This window comes from Leucoraja erinacea, chromosome 2, assembly GCF_028641065.1.
Source record: "Leucoraja erinacea ecotype New England chromosome 2, Leri_hhj_1, whole genome shotgun sequence".
Lineage (NCBI taxonomy): Eukaryota > Metazoa > Chordata > Chondrichthyes > Rajiformes > Rajidae > Leucoraja > Leucoraja erinaceus.
Window position 1 is genome coordinate 83,902,021 of NC_073378.1, and position 22,468 is coordinate 83,924,488.

The window sequence follows — 22,468 nt, forward strand, 5'->3', positions numbered from 1 at the left end:
ATTAGACCTCACAACAGTAAATTAACAGGGATTTCACGAACATTTTCCAGACGTTTATCTTCATAACATTGCGTGATGGTTGAATAATTTATAAAAAGCCAAAAAACGAGGTCCAAATAAAACATCAATGTTTGGTTATATTTAATTGATGTAAACTTTGAAAGGAAGTATTCTAAAAATAAGGAGCTAAGGATCAGTAAAATCTTAGCTGCTTTCAGTTTACGAGTGGCATATAAGAAACTAATTTCTGCATGCGGGTGCAATTGACAAACCCATCACAACAAAGCATTAAGGCCGAGTAATTTATTGCACTCCTCATTCCACGCCATAAAACTACTCCAGTTATCAAACGACAGTTTAAACTAACCAGAACATTTGTGCTTTCGTATCACTTGTAAACAAGCTGGCAATACTATTTATTCGATTTACTGCGGACGCAATATTGCCAATAACGCGATAGCTTTGAAGGAGTAAGCGGACAGACTGAAGACGCCTTTGCCGTTCTTTCCCAAATCAAATCCTTTCTTGTGGCTTCTTCTTACTGGCAGCCTCTTTTTAAAACAAGAACTTAAGCGTGATTTCCCATGTTACGTGCTGCTGAACATTTTATACTATTTATTGGATTTTCAATGTTCTATCTCGAGATGGCCGACAATGAATATTTCTCTTTAAACTTTGTTTTCTTTTGCCCGTGATAAAACTGCAAATCAAATCGGAAATGCAGCGAATGGAGATATTTACATGAAATAGAGAGATGAGGGAAACGGAAATAGGCGGTGGTTTTTTGATTTCCTTGTGAGTCGGGTAATAATTAAACAAAGAAACATGGTAGTGTTTTCAAACCCTTTCACTCTATTTTGTTGATTATAGCTGAGGAATCGCGTGTTAGCTTCAATAAATTACTACGTGGGATAAAACTTGCCTGCTAACTTTATAAACATAGACAGTAGGGAGGTTTACATTGGAGTAACATTGGCACCATATACAAATAAAGAGGTAAGTGCACAAAGCACTCTCATTTTATGAATCTTCTCGACAACAAATTAGCATTTAAAGGAACATAACTCCCTTGCTCAATTGTAGTGAGAGTACCCTTCCCTACCAATGAATATGATGGACGCATAAGCGATATTTAATAATACTTAAAAGTTGTTTTCCTCGAAATAACCAGAGTTATTGTGGTCTTGATTTTACTCTCGATTTTTAAAAATAAATCAAGTTCTATGTTTGTGGCTCTTGTGAATTCTTTGAGGTTGCTGTGAACGCCAAACAAAGGAAGTACCCAAGGCTTTTGTTCCCTCAACTAACCACCAAACTGACACTCTCAAATGGCTCCATGACTACCTTTTGCGACTGGGTAATACATTTTAACATGGATGGAATCAGCTCTGTGGAGAGCACACAACCTCTCATCTTATAACGGAGTTGGAAAAATAAATGACATTTTCATTTAGTGTCCACTGATTCCGATGAACTGTAGCACCAAACCACCTGTTACACTAAAACAAAATGAGTCTACCTGAAAGTAGACATGAAATTTCAAATACAATTAATTCTTTTTTTTTAACCTCTTAACTTCGAGCTCTAGACTTTCTCAATGCTCATTGGGGTTATTCTGAAGTTGCTTCTTGGATCGAGAGATAAAGATCTGAAAGAAGCTTTTATTGTTAAATTATACTATCGTGCATTAGTTGCCACATAGTAACTCATAATGTCGTCGCGCTGTTCTAATTTTAGGAGGTGGATCCAATTACAAAAGTGTTTTATTGGAATGCCAGCCCGGAAGTTCAAGCATTGTACCAGCCGGTGTACTGTTGCAATTGTCTTGTTTTGATTGATCATAACGAATAGTAGTAATAATAAAATGTACTTGACTGGAGCGATAAGACATTTAATTAAGTGCTATGTACTTTTACTAATTATCTTTTATTGTAAATATTAGGAGCAGTACTTAATTATGAGCATAAGCAAATGCTCGTTTTATGAATGTTCTTTCGCCAGGTAACAACATAAACACTAGAAAAATGGTGAAAATAAGTTTTTTTTTCGCGATAACAATTACGTCCATATGAGTTCTGAGTTTATTCCAATACAGGTGGCACTCAATGAATAAAATATTTGAGCAATATGTAGGACTGAAAATATATCGACAAATATAATGAAGACAGGTGTTTCTGTGTAACTCTTTAGTCTTATGTGTATTGTCCGGTTCATAGTTACTAGATACAAATCAAGTATAGTCAAAATAAGTGCTGCAGTTTGTTTAGAATTACATATGTTAGTGCATTTACAGGAGTACCATAACTCTGTCGTTTATTGTAAATCGCTCAAATTAATGAATCATAGAGGAATTTAGCTGATGCCTCTTCATTTCCAAACGCTCCTGCCTACAGTTGCCTTTCAGCCCTGCGCATGTAAGAGATGGTGATTTATTAACGACAGGGAAATTGAACAAAGCAGCACAGCTACACCGTGGTATCCAGGCATACATACTGTGAACTAGAACATCATCATATGTGTTTGTATTTGTTGCAATTAATCATGAAAAAATCTAAAATATTACTGACACGCGAGAGACTGACTAAACACCATCACAGACATGCCGTGATTTAAATCTGAATACTAAAGGGCGCTATTCATCACATTTATGACAGTTTAAAGAAATAAAAAAATCTTAAAACATAAGCAAAATAAAAAACAAATCACAAAGACACTACTTACCACAATTCTGAGCTGATCTGTGCCACTTCACTTTCTCAGACAGATCTTCCAATTATAGACTTATTTTTTAAGGAAAGTTCATTTTCACATCAGACTGAAACAGATCTAGTGCGAATACTGACGACTACATATCTATTCCGGACCGGCTGCATTAATTATTTAATGAGTCACGTGACAAGAGAGATTAAAATTTCAATACATACACGGAGGAGACGCGTGACCCTTTATCTTGGAGTGTGGTGTTTTTTTTTCTCTTTGCGTCCTTCTTACTTGAATCTTTATTGTTCGGGTTTTCTTTTAGTCTTTGGATACTCGCTGGTAAGTGATAATGCAAAAATGACTGGCCTGTGCTGATCCCAGATTTGACAGGTCCGCCATTGATGTCACCTACATTTTGAGCTGCCTCGGTCCAACATTCTTGGGCATTTCTTCAAACTGTCTTTATTGTCCACCTGACAGTTTGATATTGAAGCTCAGTGTTACAGTACCCCGCATACATAACCGTCACACGGAAGGCTAACTCTTTCATATGTGACTTTACACCCCCCATAAGGCTGTTAAATTTGACACCGAATCGACCCTCACTAGCCGCAGTCGATATTTTATTATACCACCCAAATGTGTATTAGGTTTTATTGTGTCTGTAGGTCTACAAACGCCTAGCATTATCATAGTGCATAAGACTAGTTATTTTAAGTGTGACAGGGAACATTATGCTGTTAAAAATAGTCGATGATCCCAATAAAATTAACGATTTGTGGCAATTCTGCTTCCTATATCAGTTTAGCTTTACTCAAATCATATTATTGTCAAATGTTGTGCATTTGGCGATTATGCACTTCCACATATTTCGAATGAAGAAATGTTTTGGAATAATTTTAATCAATTACCAACAACTCTCTAAAATGTCAGCTGCAAAATGTGTGCAAATATGGTATCAAGAAAGTAAGAAAGTTAGCAGAAAAACATGTTTCAGTTATTCTCTTCAATAATCAGAACAATGCAGTGCCCCGTGGGTGAATTATCTCTCATTACTCGTGAAGGATGGAATCCACCCTCTTAAGTCATTAACTACAAAAATGTTCCACACTAAACCATTCAAAACAAGCATAGTTTCTCATCACGTGCCATCTTCCGAGCTTGTACATAAATCATGGACGATTTTTCTATACGCAAGCACACACTGCACATTTAAAAAAGTTAAGACATATGCAGTTTATCGATGTGCGTGTGTATGTATGTGAGTGCATATGTGTCTGTGAGAGAATGTGCAGGAGTACGGCCGGTTGTGTGTAATATTCAATATCGCTGCCACCTAAATGTAGTTTTAATACATATTGCTTACATTTTTGACATTTTAACTTGGATAACGAGCTGTATTATTTTGGCTCCTACCTATAGGCATAGGAAATAGTGGAAAGAGCATTGTCCATCTCTTAAAGGTCAAGGGTTTGAGGGGGTCAGTCTGCAACGCTAAAAACGGCTAATCGGTCAGAAAAGTTGTCCTCTGGGTGAACTCACTCTGGTTGCCCAGCCGTTGACAAACAATGCAACGTTTTATTACAAAAGACCGTTCCTTGTACAATAAAGCAAAAACATCAAAAGAAAAAGATGCAAACGGGGTTTCGTGTGCTCGTTGCAACAAAAGTTTGGTCATGTAAAGGACAGGGTATTATCAACTTACGCTATCCAAAACTATTTTTACGTTGAAAATTATTGCTCGCCTTTGAAAACATGCGTTTTATAATATCCTCTTGTAATAAAACGTTGCCCAGCTAAAGCACAACTGCGGCGGGGGGGGGGGGTGGGGGGGGGGGGGGGGGGGGGGGGGGGGGGGGGGATTCATGGTGTGTGCCGAGATGGCCACATTTTATTCAAGAGATCCAATGTGTTCATACACTCTTCTAAAAGATCACCCTTCAGACTTGCTGTTGAAGTATACAAAGAAGTATTTATTGAATGAAGTGATTAATGATTCTGGGTAAAATCTGTTATTTTCAATCTGTTTAAAATTCCTTTTTACAGATAAGCAAGCACAGTTGTCTAAAGACTGAAGTTTCTCATCGCCTTTTCTGTGCCTTTTTATATTCGTTTGTCGTGGTCGCAAACCTCATACAAGCCATATTTTATAACGTGTATGTTTAATGTAAACGTTGTTTATTTGTAATTCCTTAAACGCAAAGTATCTTCACAGATTACGGTTATATGTACAGGTTTAAAAAGAAAGTGAAGTGTCGAGTCGAGTTTATTTTTTTTCCTCGCAAAGGTTCTGATTCCTTGCAGGAAATATTTGCATAACTACAGAGTATTTCAGTTTCTAGACAAAATAATTTTGGGAAGAAATTACTGCATCATGCTTAATTACATTTCCCTCACCACTCATGGGGTGGATTGAGTATATTGAGATCATTAGTTCTTATTATCTGCAGAATTTGCAGAGAAAAATAAAAGCATGGAATTAATCTTTCCAGCGTGAATTTTAAACAATTGCTACTCAAAGCCATGTATCAAAATCGACATCAGGATGTTGAAGAATGCATCATTTGTTTCACAAAAATACTGCGGTTAGCCTGCTTTTCAGGAGCCATGATATCTGTGGGTTTCTTTCAAGCAGATAATATAATGGGACAGATTAGATTATCATAACGTTAGAAATCGTCAACTAGGACTTTATATTTACATAATTGTTGCTTAATTATTTAGCCCCTTTCAACAAGATGAACAAAATTGTGTCCCAGCAAATATTCGCGTATTTACCCTGGCAATTTAAGTTTCCCGGTCCCAGAGAATGAGTGTTGATGTAAGCATTGATATCGCATTTTAAACGTAACATGTCTCAGGCCCATGGATGCAAAGTCCATCTAAAACTAATTTCACGTGATTACAGTCTCATTCAGGATCAGAAATACAACAATTAGGGTTATAAAAGGACATTCGCCACCGTGTAGATGACTTATTATTTGATCGCTTCACATTTTACTGCATTATTTACGACCTAGTGACGTAGAACTTGATGTGCAGAGGCTGTAGAAAGATGAATTATAGATCTGGACTATAATTTATCCCCTTTCGCTGAGTTATTCTTCCGAATCACACCCTGTTTTTCCTTTTTTTTAAATCCGCATTGCTAGGGTAGGAATGTGACCATTTTTTTTGTTAATCAATGAAATGTATGGTCATGTTTTAGTGTAGAAGGAAATGTTAGTTTTTGTGTGTTTATTCCATCCTGACTGCAAGTAAATTGCACACGTAAGAACTGAGATGGTCCACGAATTAACATTTTATTTAAAGCCTTGGGCTTTGTTTTTACACAGTAAATGGTGTCTTCAATTTTAGCAACATTTTGGCACTGCACATAGCACACTGAAATATCCACAGAAAATACATAAATCTTACCAATGATTTGTACAGTTTCGTCACATTTGGACTGTACCAAAACTGTTAAATATACAACAACTCGTCTGAAATCTCTGAATAAGCTCTTTTCACATTCGTACACTGATATCAGTACCACAACTATATAGAGGATACAGATTTAAAATAAAGAAAACACCTTAAATAACGCTGGCGACATAATTTATTTCCTATATATGTAGCATCTGAACAGTTTATTCGCTCTAAAAAAACATTTCCACATCCACAAATATTGCTGCCTTTCTCATTTTCTACAAACATGTTTATCCTTATATTCTCACAAATATTTCAACAGACTACACTAGTTGAAATGATGACGCTTACAGTTCTTCACAATATCTATTATTCACGGTCCTTTGCTCTTTTTTGCATTGAATATCATGGTAGAAGCCATTTTGACAGAACTTCGCATGTGGGGGTAATGAAGGATACTGAATGTACCCAATCAAACAGAAAACATTTTAAAAGTCTGCTGAGAATGGGTTAACACAATATAAATGCTTGACCTCATGAGGTTAGTAGCATATCTCATGGAAGAAAATTTTCCTTGCAAGAAATCCTTCCCCATTCAAGTCAATTATGTGGCAAACACATTTTGGTCCAAACTATGTTGTGGGAGAGGGGTTGGAGACGCGAAGCAGCTATAGGCTTGATGAATTTGGTGCTGAACCATCTGGCTGTGGGCCCTGGGAGGATACTTGTGTTTGCTGGCTTGCAGAAGATGATGAGCTAGCAGAACGCATCTTAGTGTTAGGCAGTTTGTGATCTTTCTTCCATTTCATCCTTCTGTTCTGAAACCAGATCTTCACCTGGCGTTCAGACAGGCAAAGAGTGTGTGCAATCTCAATGCGTCGACGCCTGGTTAGGTAACGGTTAAAATGGAACTCCTTCTCCAGCTCTAATACTTGTTGTCTCGTGTAAGCAGTTCGAGACCGTTTGGGCTCTCCTCCAGTGTAATTGGGGTTCACTGAACAAAAAAAAGTAACCAAACATAAATACAGAGACAAGCACGAATCTGACAATGGGTTTAAATGTACGTGAAGGAAGGTTATAAAAGTCAGAGTTTTTTGTCAAGTGTTCTGACAACGGAGAACAATCTACTGCAATAAAATGGCTCTGGGTATTTAGGTTAGAAAAGCATCAAAGACACATGGCCAGAAGCGGGATCCAGGGCAATCAAATTTATGGGCTCTGTAATTACCGACCTAACTGTTAGGTGATCGTAAATCTCATGAAAGGGCTAGTTACAGAAAGGGTTCCGCACATCCGATTTCAAGTGAATTTTAATTGTTTCAGTTAGCTTTAGTTACTTACCGTTGGTAACGTGAATTTTCTTCATCCACGGATAAACTATGGGCTCTTTGCTGAGAGTACCCTTCTGTACAGTGGCATTTTTCGCGTTTTGGCTACACAAAGCTGGTGTGGCTACTGGGACCACTTCACAAAGCTGATTCTGTCTCGGTATGTGATTTTGGACGCTAGCCTGCGACTGGATATGACCTCTTTGCGACATGTCTTGGTTGCCAGTGCCTTGGACATTGTTGAAGCTGTAGGTCGGCTCTGGGTAGTTTGATTGTGGGTATAGTGCCTCATGATGGAATCCAGTGTCCCGCGGCCGCTCGTAGTATTCAGGAGATTGGCTTGGTATGTAGTTATTTTGAGAATATTCCTCACAAGGTGGAAATTTTGGCTCAACGTAGTTGGAGTTTATCAAAAACGAACTCATGGTCATTAATTTCTGAAGTGCAAAATACTAATTTTTCTCGCGTTGTCGTTTTTCTGTTCCATAAAACCCTCCTACTTGCTGTCAAGTGTATAAAGTTAGCTGTTCATGTGATGTCGGCAGCCAATGGGAAGAGTGGCTGTGGGTCCCGGATAAGGAAATACACCAATGATAAATGCATGGAGTCCAGTGAAAAAATCCATATTATCATTCAAAATCTCGTTTCCCTGAAATTACATTGCCGCATAAAAAGAAAAAAAGAACTGAAATAGTCAGGAAAAGAAGTACTTGTAAAATAACTTAAAATAAACAATGATGTTGCGATATTTTATCGAAACAGATATTTGTAAAATATGTTGTGACGCGGAAAATATCACAAGATAACATCTACAGCGGTCTGATAATGTCTGGAATAGTTCATTCTTTTCCGAAAATGCGGCGATATAAACAATTTTCGCCCATTTATCGGCGGGACATTAAGGGGATTTGAGAATCAATAATGCCATTAAAGGCATTCTGAGATTCAGTCCTTGAAAGAAGAATTCCCATAAAATCCTGAAAATAGTATACTTATTATAATAACACATGAGGCTTTTCGAGTATCATAATGCAGAACCTATTGTAAAATTACATTAACTAAATGTTCGATAACCCTAGCGAACGTCGGAAGATGTTGTTATGTTTACTTAATGCATATTACAAAACGTTATGTAATCAATTGGTATTCCTACATGGCATAATAAAATTTGTTAAAACAAACTGTCAGTTTAATGTTCGATTGCTTTTTAAAGAAAAATGATTTAATTGTGTTGCGTGGAATAAAAATGACATGAAACGAACATTGTTATTGGAAATGCCCAGTAAACGTGGATAGTGATTGCATTACTTTTATATATATTTTAAAAAAGGGAATGCATTCAGCACAACTGTTCAGTAAAGCAATGAATTTGAATGAATCTTTATTGCAGGGAATTTAGTAAACTTTATCAATTTTGAACATTTGAATTTTGAAATAAAGTTGCTTTTTTTTAATCACCCTGTTTAGCTAATAGCTAAAAAAACTGAATACCAGGTGATTCTATCATTTCATGTCACGTCTGCATGAAAACAAAATGCAAACAAAATGCTATTTTAATATTTGTTACCTGTTATAGAATTGGATTAAAACACCAGTAATATCTGATAACACTTTCTAATGTTTACTTCCTTTTTTTTAAAGGCAGTAATAACTTGCGCAAAATTGTACGAACTAATTAACTTTTTGGATTGGTTAACCTGATTAAAATCCTACCATGCTTATATTCGAATTCAGTTCTATCCCAAATAAACACAATAAGTAGTTGCCATAACAGAAAAGTGCCAAGTTGGTGCATTGCGCGTTACAGTTCCAAAGTAATCATATGAAATATGCTTTCTGGACTGTAATAAAAGTGATTCATAACATTCGTTCTTGTCAATAAAGGAAGCGTTAAACTCTCAATTTTATGTGTTGGACGATACACTGCATCCAGACACATTAGGGCACATTTGATGAGAGAGAATATTTTCCAACCACTGGAACACGTAGTTAGTAGAGTACATTTACCAACCCACCCTGTTTTGCAGCGCAGTGTAATCGTCCATTAGAACGCGTTCAATTAAACACCAAGCTGTAAAATCAATTGACTCTCGGTGTAATTAATACATGCTTATTTTCACTGCTCACTATTCAAAGAAGCTATGTGTGGGACAATTTAAATAGGATCATTAATATTTTGGGCGATTTTATTTTACATACCACTAGAATAACTTAATTAAATGTGTCTATTTCAACAGTGTATAATATTGTTTGAACATTTTACGAAATAAATTTGTCGAAATTATGTTCATAAAATCTTAGATTCTGCCAAACAAACCCTTTATTCTGACAAACTTCCTAAAATAATTGTGCCCACCCCTCATCTTCTCTTAGGCAGACTTAGGGTGCATCGCTGTGCACCGACCAAGTAACTTGCCAGTAAATAAAGCAGTCCTGTAATTAGCTTGGGCCATGTCTATATTTACGCTCTTTGTCGAAAAATAGGGAATTAGAGGCTCATCGTATAAACACAGAACGTTTCTGAAGACGTCCAAATGCAGGTCAGTCGCCAGAGCATTTTTTCATAATAAACAGAGATGGAGCCAAGACCCCCAAGTGTTACATCGCCTGCTTGCACGTTTGACATTTTTACTGCAAGCCTAGATTTACAGCCATTTTAAAAAGAAAGGAAAAGTTAACGCTTTTTACGACATTTCCAAATCATGGGCATTTTAAGAACTTGCATCAAATTTTAATTTTATAAAGAGTCGTGGTGAAGAAATCCGTTTCACATTAAAGAGAATCCAAGTTCTGAGGTACTGAATTGAAGATTTGTTTCGCGGTTTAATAAATCAGAAATTACACTTTACCAGCCTTAACTCTTCCGAACAGCAAATCAGTAGTTTAGTTGATTAAGGGTGTAATTTTTTCTTCATTGACCGTCCGAATCCATCTGCACTGCTCGGGGTTTATCAAATAGATTGTACCATGCCCAAATGTACTTGTTTCCCATCTCTATCTGGGACATATGGTCAAAACAGCCGGAGTCCGAGTCAAAAACAAAATCAAACAAATAAAATTGTACATTTCGAAGATACATCTTCGAGCAAGCTTGCACCGCATCCCACAGAGCTGCACAACTGTGCATTTATTGGACTTCGACCCGGGAAACAAAACAAAAGGTTTTATTCAATGAAATGGGATTTCGTAAGGGGTACGCGAAGCTAAGTTTGGAAGTGACCGAAAAGTGACACCGTGTGCATTTTGTTTCTTATTAATCTTATACATTGACAGTCTTTGTTAAGTAACAAGGCGTGCCATTCGTGAGGCGACATTTTCATATTTGTTAGACGCGGTGACCTGAATTTCACCTCGGCCTTGGACTTAGCTATTTCTAAAAGGCCTATAGTGCTCATTCAAATACCAGGGTGTTTTGCCCAGGTCATTACCTTTGTGGAGGGGAGAAAGTAGCCAAAATGCATGGGCTCTACACTGCCTATATAGTCTATAGAGACTATTCGATAACCGTCTTTAAACATTTGTAAATATAACTTCGAGTGAAAAAATCAATAGATCTGTAAATATCTGTTTGATGATCAGAGAAAAAAACAAATCGGGACCATACCGACTAATATTTAACAACATCCGTGATCGGATAATTTGCTTTTAGGAATTTGAAATTAATTTAAACTTTCAAAAAAAGTTGCACAAAGCGCTGTATTGTTTCACTAATACATCTGCATTTGATTTCAAATCCTCTTATTTGTGCTCCCATCCCTATGCTAAGTGTTCCAAATTTCATCCTCAACATTTTATTTGAGAATGTCATCCTTCTTAAAGAAACCTATTTTAGGCAAAAATCGCTTTTAATCTATAACATTCAGTTTTAAAATTGTGACACGTAGACCTTTTTTCCCCTCAAATTCACCGGCCGAGTGTTCCCAATCGATTCTATTGCCGTTTAGGAATATTTTTTTAATTTCTTACAAACTATTCTAGTAACAAGTGTCAACATTGCAAAACGAAATTATTCGTTTGAAATAAGTTTCCGATCATTTTTTAAGGGGGTATAAAGGTCAATTTATGCATGATGGATTTCCTTCTTTTCTTCATTTCTATGTGTTGCACTATAGCATGCCGTTCTCCTCGTTCACCAAAACATGCGACCTCTCTATACGTTTATCACTTACTCTATCAGCAGCTTTATTCCTATTTGTCCATACATACATAAAGTGAGTGTATGTTGAGATCTGTATTGTAAATGTATATTATGTGTTTTAAGAGGAATGCGATCGGGTGGGGTGGGGGAAGAAGAAGGTTAGATGGACTCCGAGTAAAGATGGCTTCTTTACCTACTGAATAATGCATTTATGTTCGTACCGCATATGAAATCGTTCGTCTTTTTGCAAACTCTCGGTATACGGGTTATGCCATTCGGCCTGCTCGTAACCAGCGTTATTTTCGTTTATCTCTGTAATTTCTGTTATTTCTTTAAACTAACCCATTACCTGTGTACCAATGATTTTCGAAAGCACGCATTCTCCAGTTCCAAAGTAGAACTGTAATGTTGTTTTGCGAAATACATTGTCTCCGGTTGCTTGTAACTTGCTACCGTGTAAATCCAAAGATCTAACAAACATATATGTGAAAGCTTTATGGTTTCTAACAATCTTTATATAAAATGGACTTGATCTTTATGTTTAATATGACGAAACGGCAACAGTGCAACTAACTGTGACCAGACATTCGGTATATCTAAAATTAATGCCCTAGACAAAATTTGTCCTTCTCTGATTCAATTCTGTACTTTGAACACTGCAAGCACAGTCAATATTAATCTGCAACCCATATTTAGCATTAGCCACGAATCTATAATGGTTCCAGTGCTGACCCATTTGTAAATCATTGCTATTATATATTTAAACGATAAAGAAAACAAGAGAGAGTCCTCGTCATATACTTCTTCAAATAAATAAAAGTATTCAAGGATGTAAATAAGATTTAAACAACATTATATGTGTCGTTTTGTCTTTAAAGGCTACACGTCTAACCAAGTGAGCAAAACAGAACTAAATGAAGTATTGCATAGGCCACATCCCTATATAATTTTATGATTTAAACTAGATGTCATTTCGAACATATGTACCTGTGAAGTCTTCATTAATTCTAAATTAGCAGCAGTTGTTCTACATTTCTTTTTTTGCAAGAAGGTTTCTCTGAATCTAAATCTAATTGATGTAAATCTTTGCCTTGGGGTAGATTGTGTACGCTGCTGTATCGTGGAATTCAACAGACAGACTGCATCTTAACCCCTAAAATGTTTTTCAGGCAGAAAAATGAGAATCTAAATAAAACAATTGTATTTTTTTCGACAAAAGTCGTTTGGTTTTTGTACAGTTACTGAAGATTTACCTGATACATTTACACAGCAGATAGAAAATATACCGCAGTCGATTATTCAATATGAAATACAATGTGTCTCGATCATGAAAAGAACATTTTTTTCTTTCCTTTCGTCAGTAATTGAGGTCGCTCAGTCGCTAGGGTTCACCTGGAGTCCATAGCATGATACACGGGTAACTCAAAGCAATTTTATCTTTTGTGCTGATAGTCAAGATCGTGCTATAACATTGACATCAAACTCTGTCTGAGCAGATGATTGCAAGTCGTGCAAAACGTAAACTTTTGACCCTCAACTTTTTGACCTATAGTTGTACCGCCCTGCCAACCACCGTACAGGGAGCCTTTTTCAAAGCACCATTGGGGACTAAATAATATCCCTTTTCGTTCACTATTTTCATGATGTACGGCTAATTTCAAGTTTGGGAAGGCTAAAAGAACCCCACACCACCACCCCTCCCCCTCTGCCCTTCACCCAACCCTCTTCCCACCCTGCTCCCCCATAAGCGAAGCGCTCCTTTAATTTCAAAAATGGCATGAACCTCAACAGTCTGCAAGCTGTTCATTCAAGTGCTCCTTTATTTTGTTGGATATTCCAAACTGGGTAAGTTTTTTTATTGCAGCGACCAGCCGATGTAATTATAGATAGCACAGCGAAAAAAAACAACTCAATTTAGCGTGAGTTTACTTTAGCATATTCGTTTTTTCCCTGTTACACAGATAGAACAATGGATACGTGAGCTCTCAGCCCATGCTAAAACTGACTGTGAACTTGGTCTAAAGCGAGCTCTGCTGGTGAGTCGCAGAGTGTGCAGATACAATTTCCTTCAATTCCTTCTTTTTCCTTTCTGGAAACATATTCTCTGTGATTTAAGGAACGAAAATCCCCCACACCATCAAAACATTTCCAATCCAAATTGTATATTGTAGCAAAAGAGGTGCGCATTTTTATGTCCCTTGGCAAGACTGAGGTTCGTTCGTTCTGAAGATAAAACAAAATACACTACGAATTATCTTAAGTTCAACTACAGACATTAAATATCACGAGAAGAAATAATAAACGTTGTTACGTTTTTTTTTCTGTGATTCTAAACTGTCTCCAAAATACTGTTTCAATTTACCCTTTCCTGCCTCCGCGCGTTAACAAATGCAAACGCATAAACACAAGTAATTCAAATTGCTATTTTTTTATCGTTGGGCAACCATATCTTAAGGTGTGCATGAGAAATATTTGTACTCTCCCCACCCCCCCCCCCCCCCCCCCCCCCCCCCCCCCCCCCCCCCCCCCCCCTTTTATTTTATGATGGACAAATCTCTGGTAATAAAATAAAAGACAATACCGGTTTATTTAGTGAGTCCACCTATGTTTCCCCCTTTCCCACTGCAGCAGGATACAATGAAATGTACACAATTCTTCAGGCGGTTATTATATCTACTCTACCAGCGAACACAGCAGTTATTAATGAAAGTATTTCAGGGGCTTAACAAGGTCTCTGTTTCTGCAAGGTCATACTGCAGTCAAAACTTTACGGGTGAAAACATCATGGCAGCGTTTTGAATAACAATCTATTTCTTAAGATCACTATTTGTCTCGACTGAAATACAGTTAATACCACGAACCTTCGTATCAAGGGACTTCATACAAATAAAGCAATAAAATTTGAATACGACTCAAGCCCTGAGAGCATATGTGTGTTACTTTCTATTAATATCCTTAATTTTAAGAATTTAGATATTTCATCTAACCATATCGTTAAAAGTCAAACATGTAAACTAAATACAACAGAAGAAGGAAATCAGTCGGCAAAACACTGATTCAGCTTGCTGGGTAATCTGACATTATGTGTTAGGTTAACACGTGGATAATATTCTCACACCTACATTTATATGTATTTACCCTGTGGGTAAGCTGTGTGGTAACGCATAATGTTCACAAACATTAATATTACCACTTACTACGTGTTATTTTGTGCTGTAATGAATGGCAAACCAATTATCTTACTTTCTCATAAATAGGAAATCTCAATACTGCTAGACGCCCTTTCCACCCCCCAACTACCAAAAATCCACTGAAGGGGGGCCCAGAAATGTGTCGCATAATATAAAGCTGCATTCGTTTCATACATAACATTTAAATTGCACCATTAAATTGCCTGTACCTTGCTCTAGATTTGAGAAAGAATTTCATGTATACAGTTTAGGGAAACTTCTATTCTATCCACAGATAAACTAGCATACATTTCAATTGAAGAACGTGGTGCCCTTTCGATGCCCTTAGCACAGACGAAACGTAAGCACGTCGCATTCCAGATTTTATGGCGTCCATCTCTTTAGCACACACAACCTTTCATTTGTTTTACATTTATATTTGTACCGCGATAAGAGAATTGTTGCCTGAGAGGTACAGAGGCTGCTTTTAATTTTAACCATCGATTAATGAGATGGCGTCTTAAAGGGTAAATATATGATACGTTAAAGCTCTGAATTAAGTTCCTCAAATGAAACTTAACCAATAGCTTATTTAAGAAACTAAAATATTTTTGCAGTTATGTCCTATTTGGACATTGCAAAGCAGCTTTTTAAGGGAAATTTGATTCACTATAATTTCAGAATAAATATTCTGTTCTGACGGAAATTTAATTTATTGATAATTTATGTTTGACTCACTGAACAGATTGCCTTTGTACTGCGTGTATGTCTTTGGCCAAGGGTCTTCTTGAGGAACAACTTCGTAAAAGACGCCCCAATAATGAACCCGTGTTTCTAAAAAAAATATCGTTCACGTAAAATGGCAGCCTCAAACCATAGAGAGAAATCATCTGAAAGGCAAACACACACAATTCTCCTCAGAAATTAGTTAAACCCTCTCTCTCTCTCTCTCTCTCTCTCTCTCTCTCTCTCTCTCTCTCTCTCTCTCTCTCTCTCTCTCTCTCTCTCTCTCTCTCTCTCTCTCTCTCTCTCTCTCTCTCTCTCTCTCTCTCTCTCTCTCTCTCTCTCTCTCTCTCTCTCTCTCTCTCTCTCTCTCTCTCTCTCTCTCTCTCTCTCTCTCTCTCTCTCTCTCTCTCTCTCTCTCTCTCTCTCTCTCTCTCTCTCTCTCTCTCTCTCTCTGTCTGTCTGTCTGTCTCTCTCTCTCCCTTTCTCTCTCACCCACAAGTACATGCCCATAGTTTAGTGAAAATGGAAGGAAGGCTGTGGAGGAAAGCTACCTCCTTGATGCTACCTCTTTTAGGAAAGAACCATAAACCATTCTGTGCCATTGGTCCCCACAGAATATCTGCATTGCACAACTGTGAGCGGTTACCAATTTGGGCAGCATATATATAATCTTTTAGCCCTTCATTATGCTCCTCCGCCTTGTTTGCCCAGTTTGGAGACTCTGGTTTTTTAATGAAATGCTTTCTTAAGTTCCGCATATGATATCAAATGCACAAACCTTTGGGTATTGTTTGAAACGAAATAATATATTAACACTGATGTTTAGGAATTAGTTCAAGTAAATCAGTAATAACTGTTACAAGTAACAAGTAATCTTGGTCTGAATGCCACTCTAGCAGCGAGTGAAACTAAACATCGTTTCGTCTTGTTATAAGAGGAATTTAAGTGATCCGGACAGATGATATATTAAACTGTCATATTTAAATGTAAACTAATACAAAGGAAATTACAACAGATTGACGCGAATGACATGGCCGATCCGGAACTGCTGTACTGATACAGGGGCCGATTTCCTTTATTTACTGTTGGATTTTTATAGCACATCGTAAAACGGACCTAATTACAGTGGAATGTTTTGAGTGGAAGTTTTGGAGGGTAATTGCTTTCAACCTCTTTAATCGCGTAGCCGCCTACCAACTCCACTTCATGCCCTATAGTCTGCCTTAGACATTTTAAATGAAATTTGAATATCCATAGAAGGTAATAAATTGTGTTCTCAATTGGGGAAACAATTTTCGTAGTTCAGAAATAGTCTCTTCAAGAAGCCTATGATTATACTTGGAAGTCTCCTACGTACTAGACTAGCGGAAGCTTCAAAGAATGAAAAATCGGTCATAAAGTTTATGGTTGGTCAGCCACTACTGTGGGAAACCCGCAATTCACCAACAACAATGTTGATGTTACAATAGTTACAGTTAAAGTTGCAGCAGTCCTTCCATTGACTGCATTTCACTATTTTAAACAATTAATGTGTTACATTCGCACACATGCCTCATCTTAGGTCGTAAATAAGTTTGTTTCCCCAAATCACACCTTTAGTTATATTACGTTTTCTAATTCCTCAAAGGAATGATGATTGTCGTCATAAAAGTTCAATTTCGTGAAGGGGGTTGGGGAAGAGAATGGTTTGCCTGAATGTGTGAAAGAATCATGTAGTACACTTTGTGTACCTTAATCAGACCGTGTTTGCCGACTGAGTTTATATTGGAACTCTTTAAGCAACACATATCCTGCTCATTAAAGTATCAATGGCCCGCACCTTCCCAAATTGCAGGACAATTAATACATTTGAAACATAAACTTAGTAATAACACCAATAGGAGACTTGTCACAACAACAGGATAACACTTCCCTCAAGCAAATCACAGATAAGAAAATAAAATAGCACAGTTATCTGAGCTTGCGGGATAGAAATAGGAATATTCTGTCCACGGTATTGAGGGACTTAACAACACCAATAGCTTTTAGTAAGATATAATCGTGTCTTTCAAAAACCTGTTACACACATTTTTATTAATGAAACCCAAACGCCTCTCTCAAAATTATTTCCTTGCCTAATCTGTCCTTTTTATTTACTACCCAGTTTGTAAAGTAGGAACTTCATTTGAACGCAGAAAGAAATGAATCGGTAGTTTACCCAGGCTCATTTCTGCCTCAATGCACTCTGGGTGCTACTTAAGGCCTGTTCTACTGGGCCAAATTTCTTTGCGAACTGTAATGATAATATTTCAACAAAAATTACCTTGTGTTGCAAGAAAATACAACTTTCCTGTACACTGGAGTGGTGGAGCTGTGGATAGTCCTCTGAACAAGAAGATTAGCCATTTGAGTGGCTTGTCTGCACACGCAATCTGCAAAGGAGCCAAATGAAGTCCAGCGTCAGTGAGATTATATGTTATGTAGAATATACTGTTGGTTGTCAACTCCCCAAAACCATAAAACTTACTTTAATGACACCACGTGATTTTTTATAGCCAGTGAGGCTATCAGTCTGTGCTATGGATGATTTTACGATCTAATTCATAGACAAAACCCTATTCATTTGGCACCCAAATGTCATATAGCCGGAACTGAGGTGTATAAAAGTTTACTGTTTATAACTTTAAAGGACAAGCACTCACTCAGCAGAAAGGGTGAAAGTGCTGATCTCCTTGCTGTCAGGAGCTAAGTGGTGACTTTTCTGCCCTGCTTTGTCGCGGTAAGTAAAGTTAACTCTGTAAAGTGAAAATACCTGTTGGAAAAGGTTTACGCTACACTTTAGCAGGGAGTTGAGAGATCGTGACTATCGCCTACCTTCGGGACATAAGTGTTTGAAATGCTTCAGGGTACAATTTTTCCTCAGACCCACACTATACAGTTTCAGAGAAATCGGGTCTATCAAAAGGGTTTGTTCAAATGCAAGAACAGTAAGAGCAGCAACAAAGAAGTAGACGTTGAGCAGTACAGTTGAGCAAACGGTGCGCAAATATCAGTGCGCAAGAAATGGGATTCAAGAGGCGGACGTTTTCACTTCGAAATGCGTAAAAAACACCATACTACAATTTAGCACCATGTGTAAATATTCAGTGTACTAATTTCTACCGAATTCCGCCATTTGCACTAATAAGAAAATTTGAAATGCATTGCTTAAAGACCCGCCTTTATAAGTTTGCGCAGCTTCAATACCTACGCTAAACCAATCTGCAGACTTTTCATCCAGTGAAATGGGGCAAAGTTATAAAAAATAGGTCAAACATGTACTTTTCTTAGGAGGTTTGGACAAAAACTATGTTAAACGTAATTAGTAGAAATATTTTAATGCACAAGACAACAAAGGCAAGATAAATACTTATTTGGGAGGCTAAAGAGCAGGAAAGTTACTATAGAAACTTTATTTTAACTTCCAGTCAGTTTTAAAAACAAATACAAAAGCTCATCACTAATTTCTTAAACTGCCAGTCTTTTAGGCTTTATATTTATCCTTTGTCACAAAAAACATACACCGACGCTGCGCTAAGAGCCACTTATTGGAATTCGTGCAAAGTCATACAAAGGCACAGCATAGACATACAGTTCAAAGTCGCAATACCCTTCACAAAATTCACTGCTCACTAATAACACAGAATAGGTAGCATTTCAGTGATTTAACACCACGATATCCAATACAGAGGACGATGGTCTGAAATTAAATACGTATTGCAAGCTTGGAGCTATTTTGACATTTAGCAACACTAATACATACATACACTTTTTTTTGCAGAGTGCAACACATAATTACATTTTACTGGACGATTTTATACAGTTACTTCAAGTAATACCGCTTGTATTAATATAAATAAGTTAAACAGCTATAATTCACAAGGCTATCCTATTCCTAGACAATATACTGTAAGCAATGACTTGTACAGGCAACAGTACGACCAGAAAGCAGACTAACGATGCAAAGATTGGAATACGGCAATATGGAAATGCTTTTCTTCATAGAAGTAACACGGGAAAAAGAGTTTTGGAAGTCAGTACTGTATTGACATTATGCTAATTGGTTAGCTACTGCCCAGTGCTTCTATTGATCAAGGACGATATCCGCCTCCTGCAGCGGCCATGCTCATGCTTTTTAACTTGTTATCTTTTTTCCATTTCATCCTCCTGTTTTGGAACCAGATCTTAATCTGTCTCTCTGTTAGGCAAAGAGCATGTGCAATTTCTATCCGTCGTCTCCGGGTCAGATATCTATTGAAGTGGAATTCTTTTTCCAGCTCCAGGGTTTGGTATCGGGTGTAAGCCGTCCTGGCTCTTTTACCTTCTGGTCCTCCCATACTATCTGTAACACACACAAAAATGAATCCTTTGTTTAGTGCAATCAGTACATAGTCTAATATGAAATATACTAAAGAAAACATAAACACTAGGTGAATGTAGAGGTCTAAATTCTACCACCCGCCTATCTACATTAACCTTTATGCTCCTTGTGCGCCTTCATAGTAAAATGACTTTAGAAACTTAACTGGTACAAAATGTTGAAGTCTCCACTTGGCCGAACCTGTCCCTATTATCAACCACACCTTTTTCAACCTAACAATTCTTATTTACCCATACCATAGTGACACGTAACTGGATACCTTCCTAATATACCCCCCCCCCCCCCCCCCCCCCCCCCCCCCGCAAATGGTTACAAATATAATTACAACTTATAAAATATGATCCTTATAGAAATCTCAGCGAATATATTTAGCGTTTTGATTTACAGTGTGCAAAGTAATTTGAGATTCCACTAATGCAAAGATGAAAGGTGGTTTACCGTGACTTATGTGCAGTTTTCGCATCCAGGGGTAAATCTGAGGCTGCTGCTGTGCTGTGCCTTGTCCGTTCTGTGAACTTGGAGGGTCGCTGCTTGCCGGGGTGTCATCCTCAGTACCAGGCGACGTGCCAACCCCATCTCTACTGATTTGACTGCTGCTGCTGCTGGAATTTGAGGAGGTAGTTGGGCTTGCTATGGAGTTTTTGATTCCGGGGTGGTTGTCACTGGCAGGCGGACTGACCACGGCGGAGCAGGGCAGAGGGTCAGGTGAAGGAGATTGAGTGGACGTGGCAGGTTGGTTGTACCTGGTGTCTGCTCCTGCTTCTGGTCCTGCTGCTGCTGTTGTTGCTCCTGCAGGGTAGCTTCGAGATCTTTCACTGGCATTAAAGTGGTTAGATGCTGGACGGCTAATGCTGAGATCCATCCCATTGTAACCGTAGCCGTACCTGCTGGAATGCATCGTTGCAGAATCCCTGTATTGCTCGCTCACCGAGCTATGATCTCCATAATTATGTAACTGGTAGTCCGGGCCATTTGGATAGCGACCGCAGAATGAGTTTACAAAGTAAGAGCTCATTTGATTTTTTTATTTATTTATTTTTTACTTGATTTGTGGCTCTTGGTCGTTTGTGCGTCTAGCACCCTGCACAATTTATGATGAATTATGGAAATGACTGGGACATGTACTTCGTTCCCTCCTACGTAGGCACCCAAATATGGGGTACGACTTGTAATCACGTGCTTTTGTTGTCCAGTCGTAAATTCTCGCTGATGACCTCTAGAGGTAAATCCATGCACTGTGGCTACAAATTGGAAGGTTGCGAGGAAGAAAGGAAGAAGGGAACGCGCACGGGGGCGCGCCGGCTGCTCCCAGCACTGGCTTTGGGTTGTCCTTGCGCGCCACCCTCTGGAGACTGAGGCTATGTGACTGTGGTTCTGATGAACGGGGAAATCGGCCTCGGGTCGAATTAAGGCTACCACACATTTCAAACTTAACCGTTACATTTCGTAGAATAAATCACATAAACCAATGAGAAGAGCATCTTTCAAAAAAAGATCCACGCCGCACATCAGTACATTTGTTTAATCCACGAGAGCTGTTTTTTTATATAGAAAAAAAAAGCTAGCGCTGATGATGATAGAGAGAGGACTCGACGTTTTCTTGTAGCTGGTTTGTTTTGAAATTTTAAAAATTAGGTTTAATTTTAGATGTGAATTTTGCGATGTTCGCACCCTTCCTTCGGCTGTCACCGCTGATTAGTTCAGGGGGGGACGGTATTGTGCAGCATCAAAATGCTAATTCTTTTCCTCTCTTAGGTTGCTTAATTTTTTTTATTTTGTCTGCATGGCTCATAATCTTAGAGTTCTTCGTGCATCTGCGGAAATATCGAAGCCACCCCGCACTTAAATTCTCAAACCAACCTTCGTTTTCTTAAAACGCATGTCACGTATGCTGAAAATGCGTTTAAATCTTACCAGTTTACTTTATTACTTAATGTATTCTAAACCAGAACCCCTTTACAACTGGTAAATAAACGTTGTTTTGTGTCCAATTTAGGTGGAATTAATGTTTTTTAGCAGCATTCTGTGTTGGTTCGATTAGCAAATGCTGTATATTATCTAACAAAAGGCAGCGCACTCTACAAATAGATCTGCCTAATCAAAACATAAGCTTTGTGTCTGATACTATGTCTAGGTTCTCTGTAATAAATATTATGAAGAATGTTTTATAATTTAATCGCGGCTCTAGCTACGTCTTTACTTGTGCATTTAGTGAAAACTGCCCTTTTTAATGGACCCAGAAACCAAATAGTCATTCCTACCACGTATACAGTCCATTTTTTTAACCTGAAACAAGGACATCAACCGATCAATTTCACAGTGCTAAGTTTCCTTTCACAGCTTATTTAATACAAAAGTTTTCGGCAGCTTATGTTAAAGGCTAAGCTCAAAAATCGGGCACCTTATTTTCCTTATATATTAATGTATATCTTAATATATATTTAAGACATTTTATCTTCAAATCTTCAATTTAAAGCGAAAGCGTTACCAACCTAGCTTGGTTTATCCTACCAATGTCAAGATAAAAGCATATATAATTGTTTTCTTTGTTGGGGAAAGAATGGCTCGACCTAACTGAATACTGTGCCCTCTTAATTGG

The 22,468-nt window shown here is 37.8% G+C and overlaps 2 protein-coding genes across 2 annotated transcripts; both read right to left on the minus strand.

The window, feature by feature from the left end:
* Positions 1-5,078: 5,078 nt before the first annotated feature.
* LOC129711831 (homeobox protein Hox-A4) lies at positions 5,079-13,229 on the minus strand. The gene is made up of 2 exons (XM_055659780.1): positions 7,450-13,229; positions 5,079-7,102 (listed from the first exon to the last, which is right to left on the minus strand). Exons 1-2 carry the CDS (start codon positions 7,865-7,867, stop codon positions 6,777-6,779), a joined length of 744 nt encoding a protein of 247 aa, XP_055515755.1. The 5' UTR covers positions 7,868-13,229; the 3' UTR covers positions 5,079-6,776.
* A 149-nt stretch (positions 13,230-13,378) lies between these two features.
* Positions 13,379-22,299, minus strand: LOC129711825 (homeobox protein Hox-A5). Its single transcript, XM_055659767.1, has 4 exons — positions 20,308-22,299; positions 17,773-19,830; positions 15,483-15,634; positions 13,379-13,797 (listed from the first exon to the last, which is right to left on the minus strand). The coding sequence occupies exons 1-2, from the start codon at positions 20,882-20,884 to the stop codon at positions 19,580-19,582; spliced, it is 828 nt and encodes a 275-aa protein (XP_055515742.1). The 5' UTR covers positions 20,885-22,299; the 3' UTR covers positions 13,379-13,797; positions 15,483-15,634; positions 17,773-19,579.
* Between the last annotated feature and the right edge of the window lie 169 nt (positions 22,300-22,468).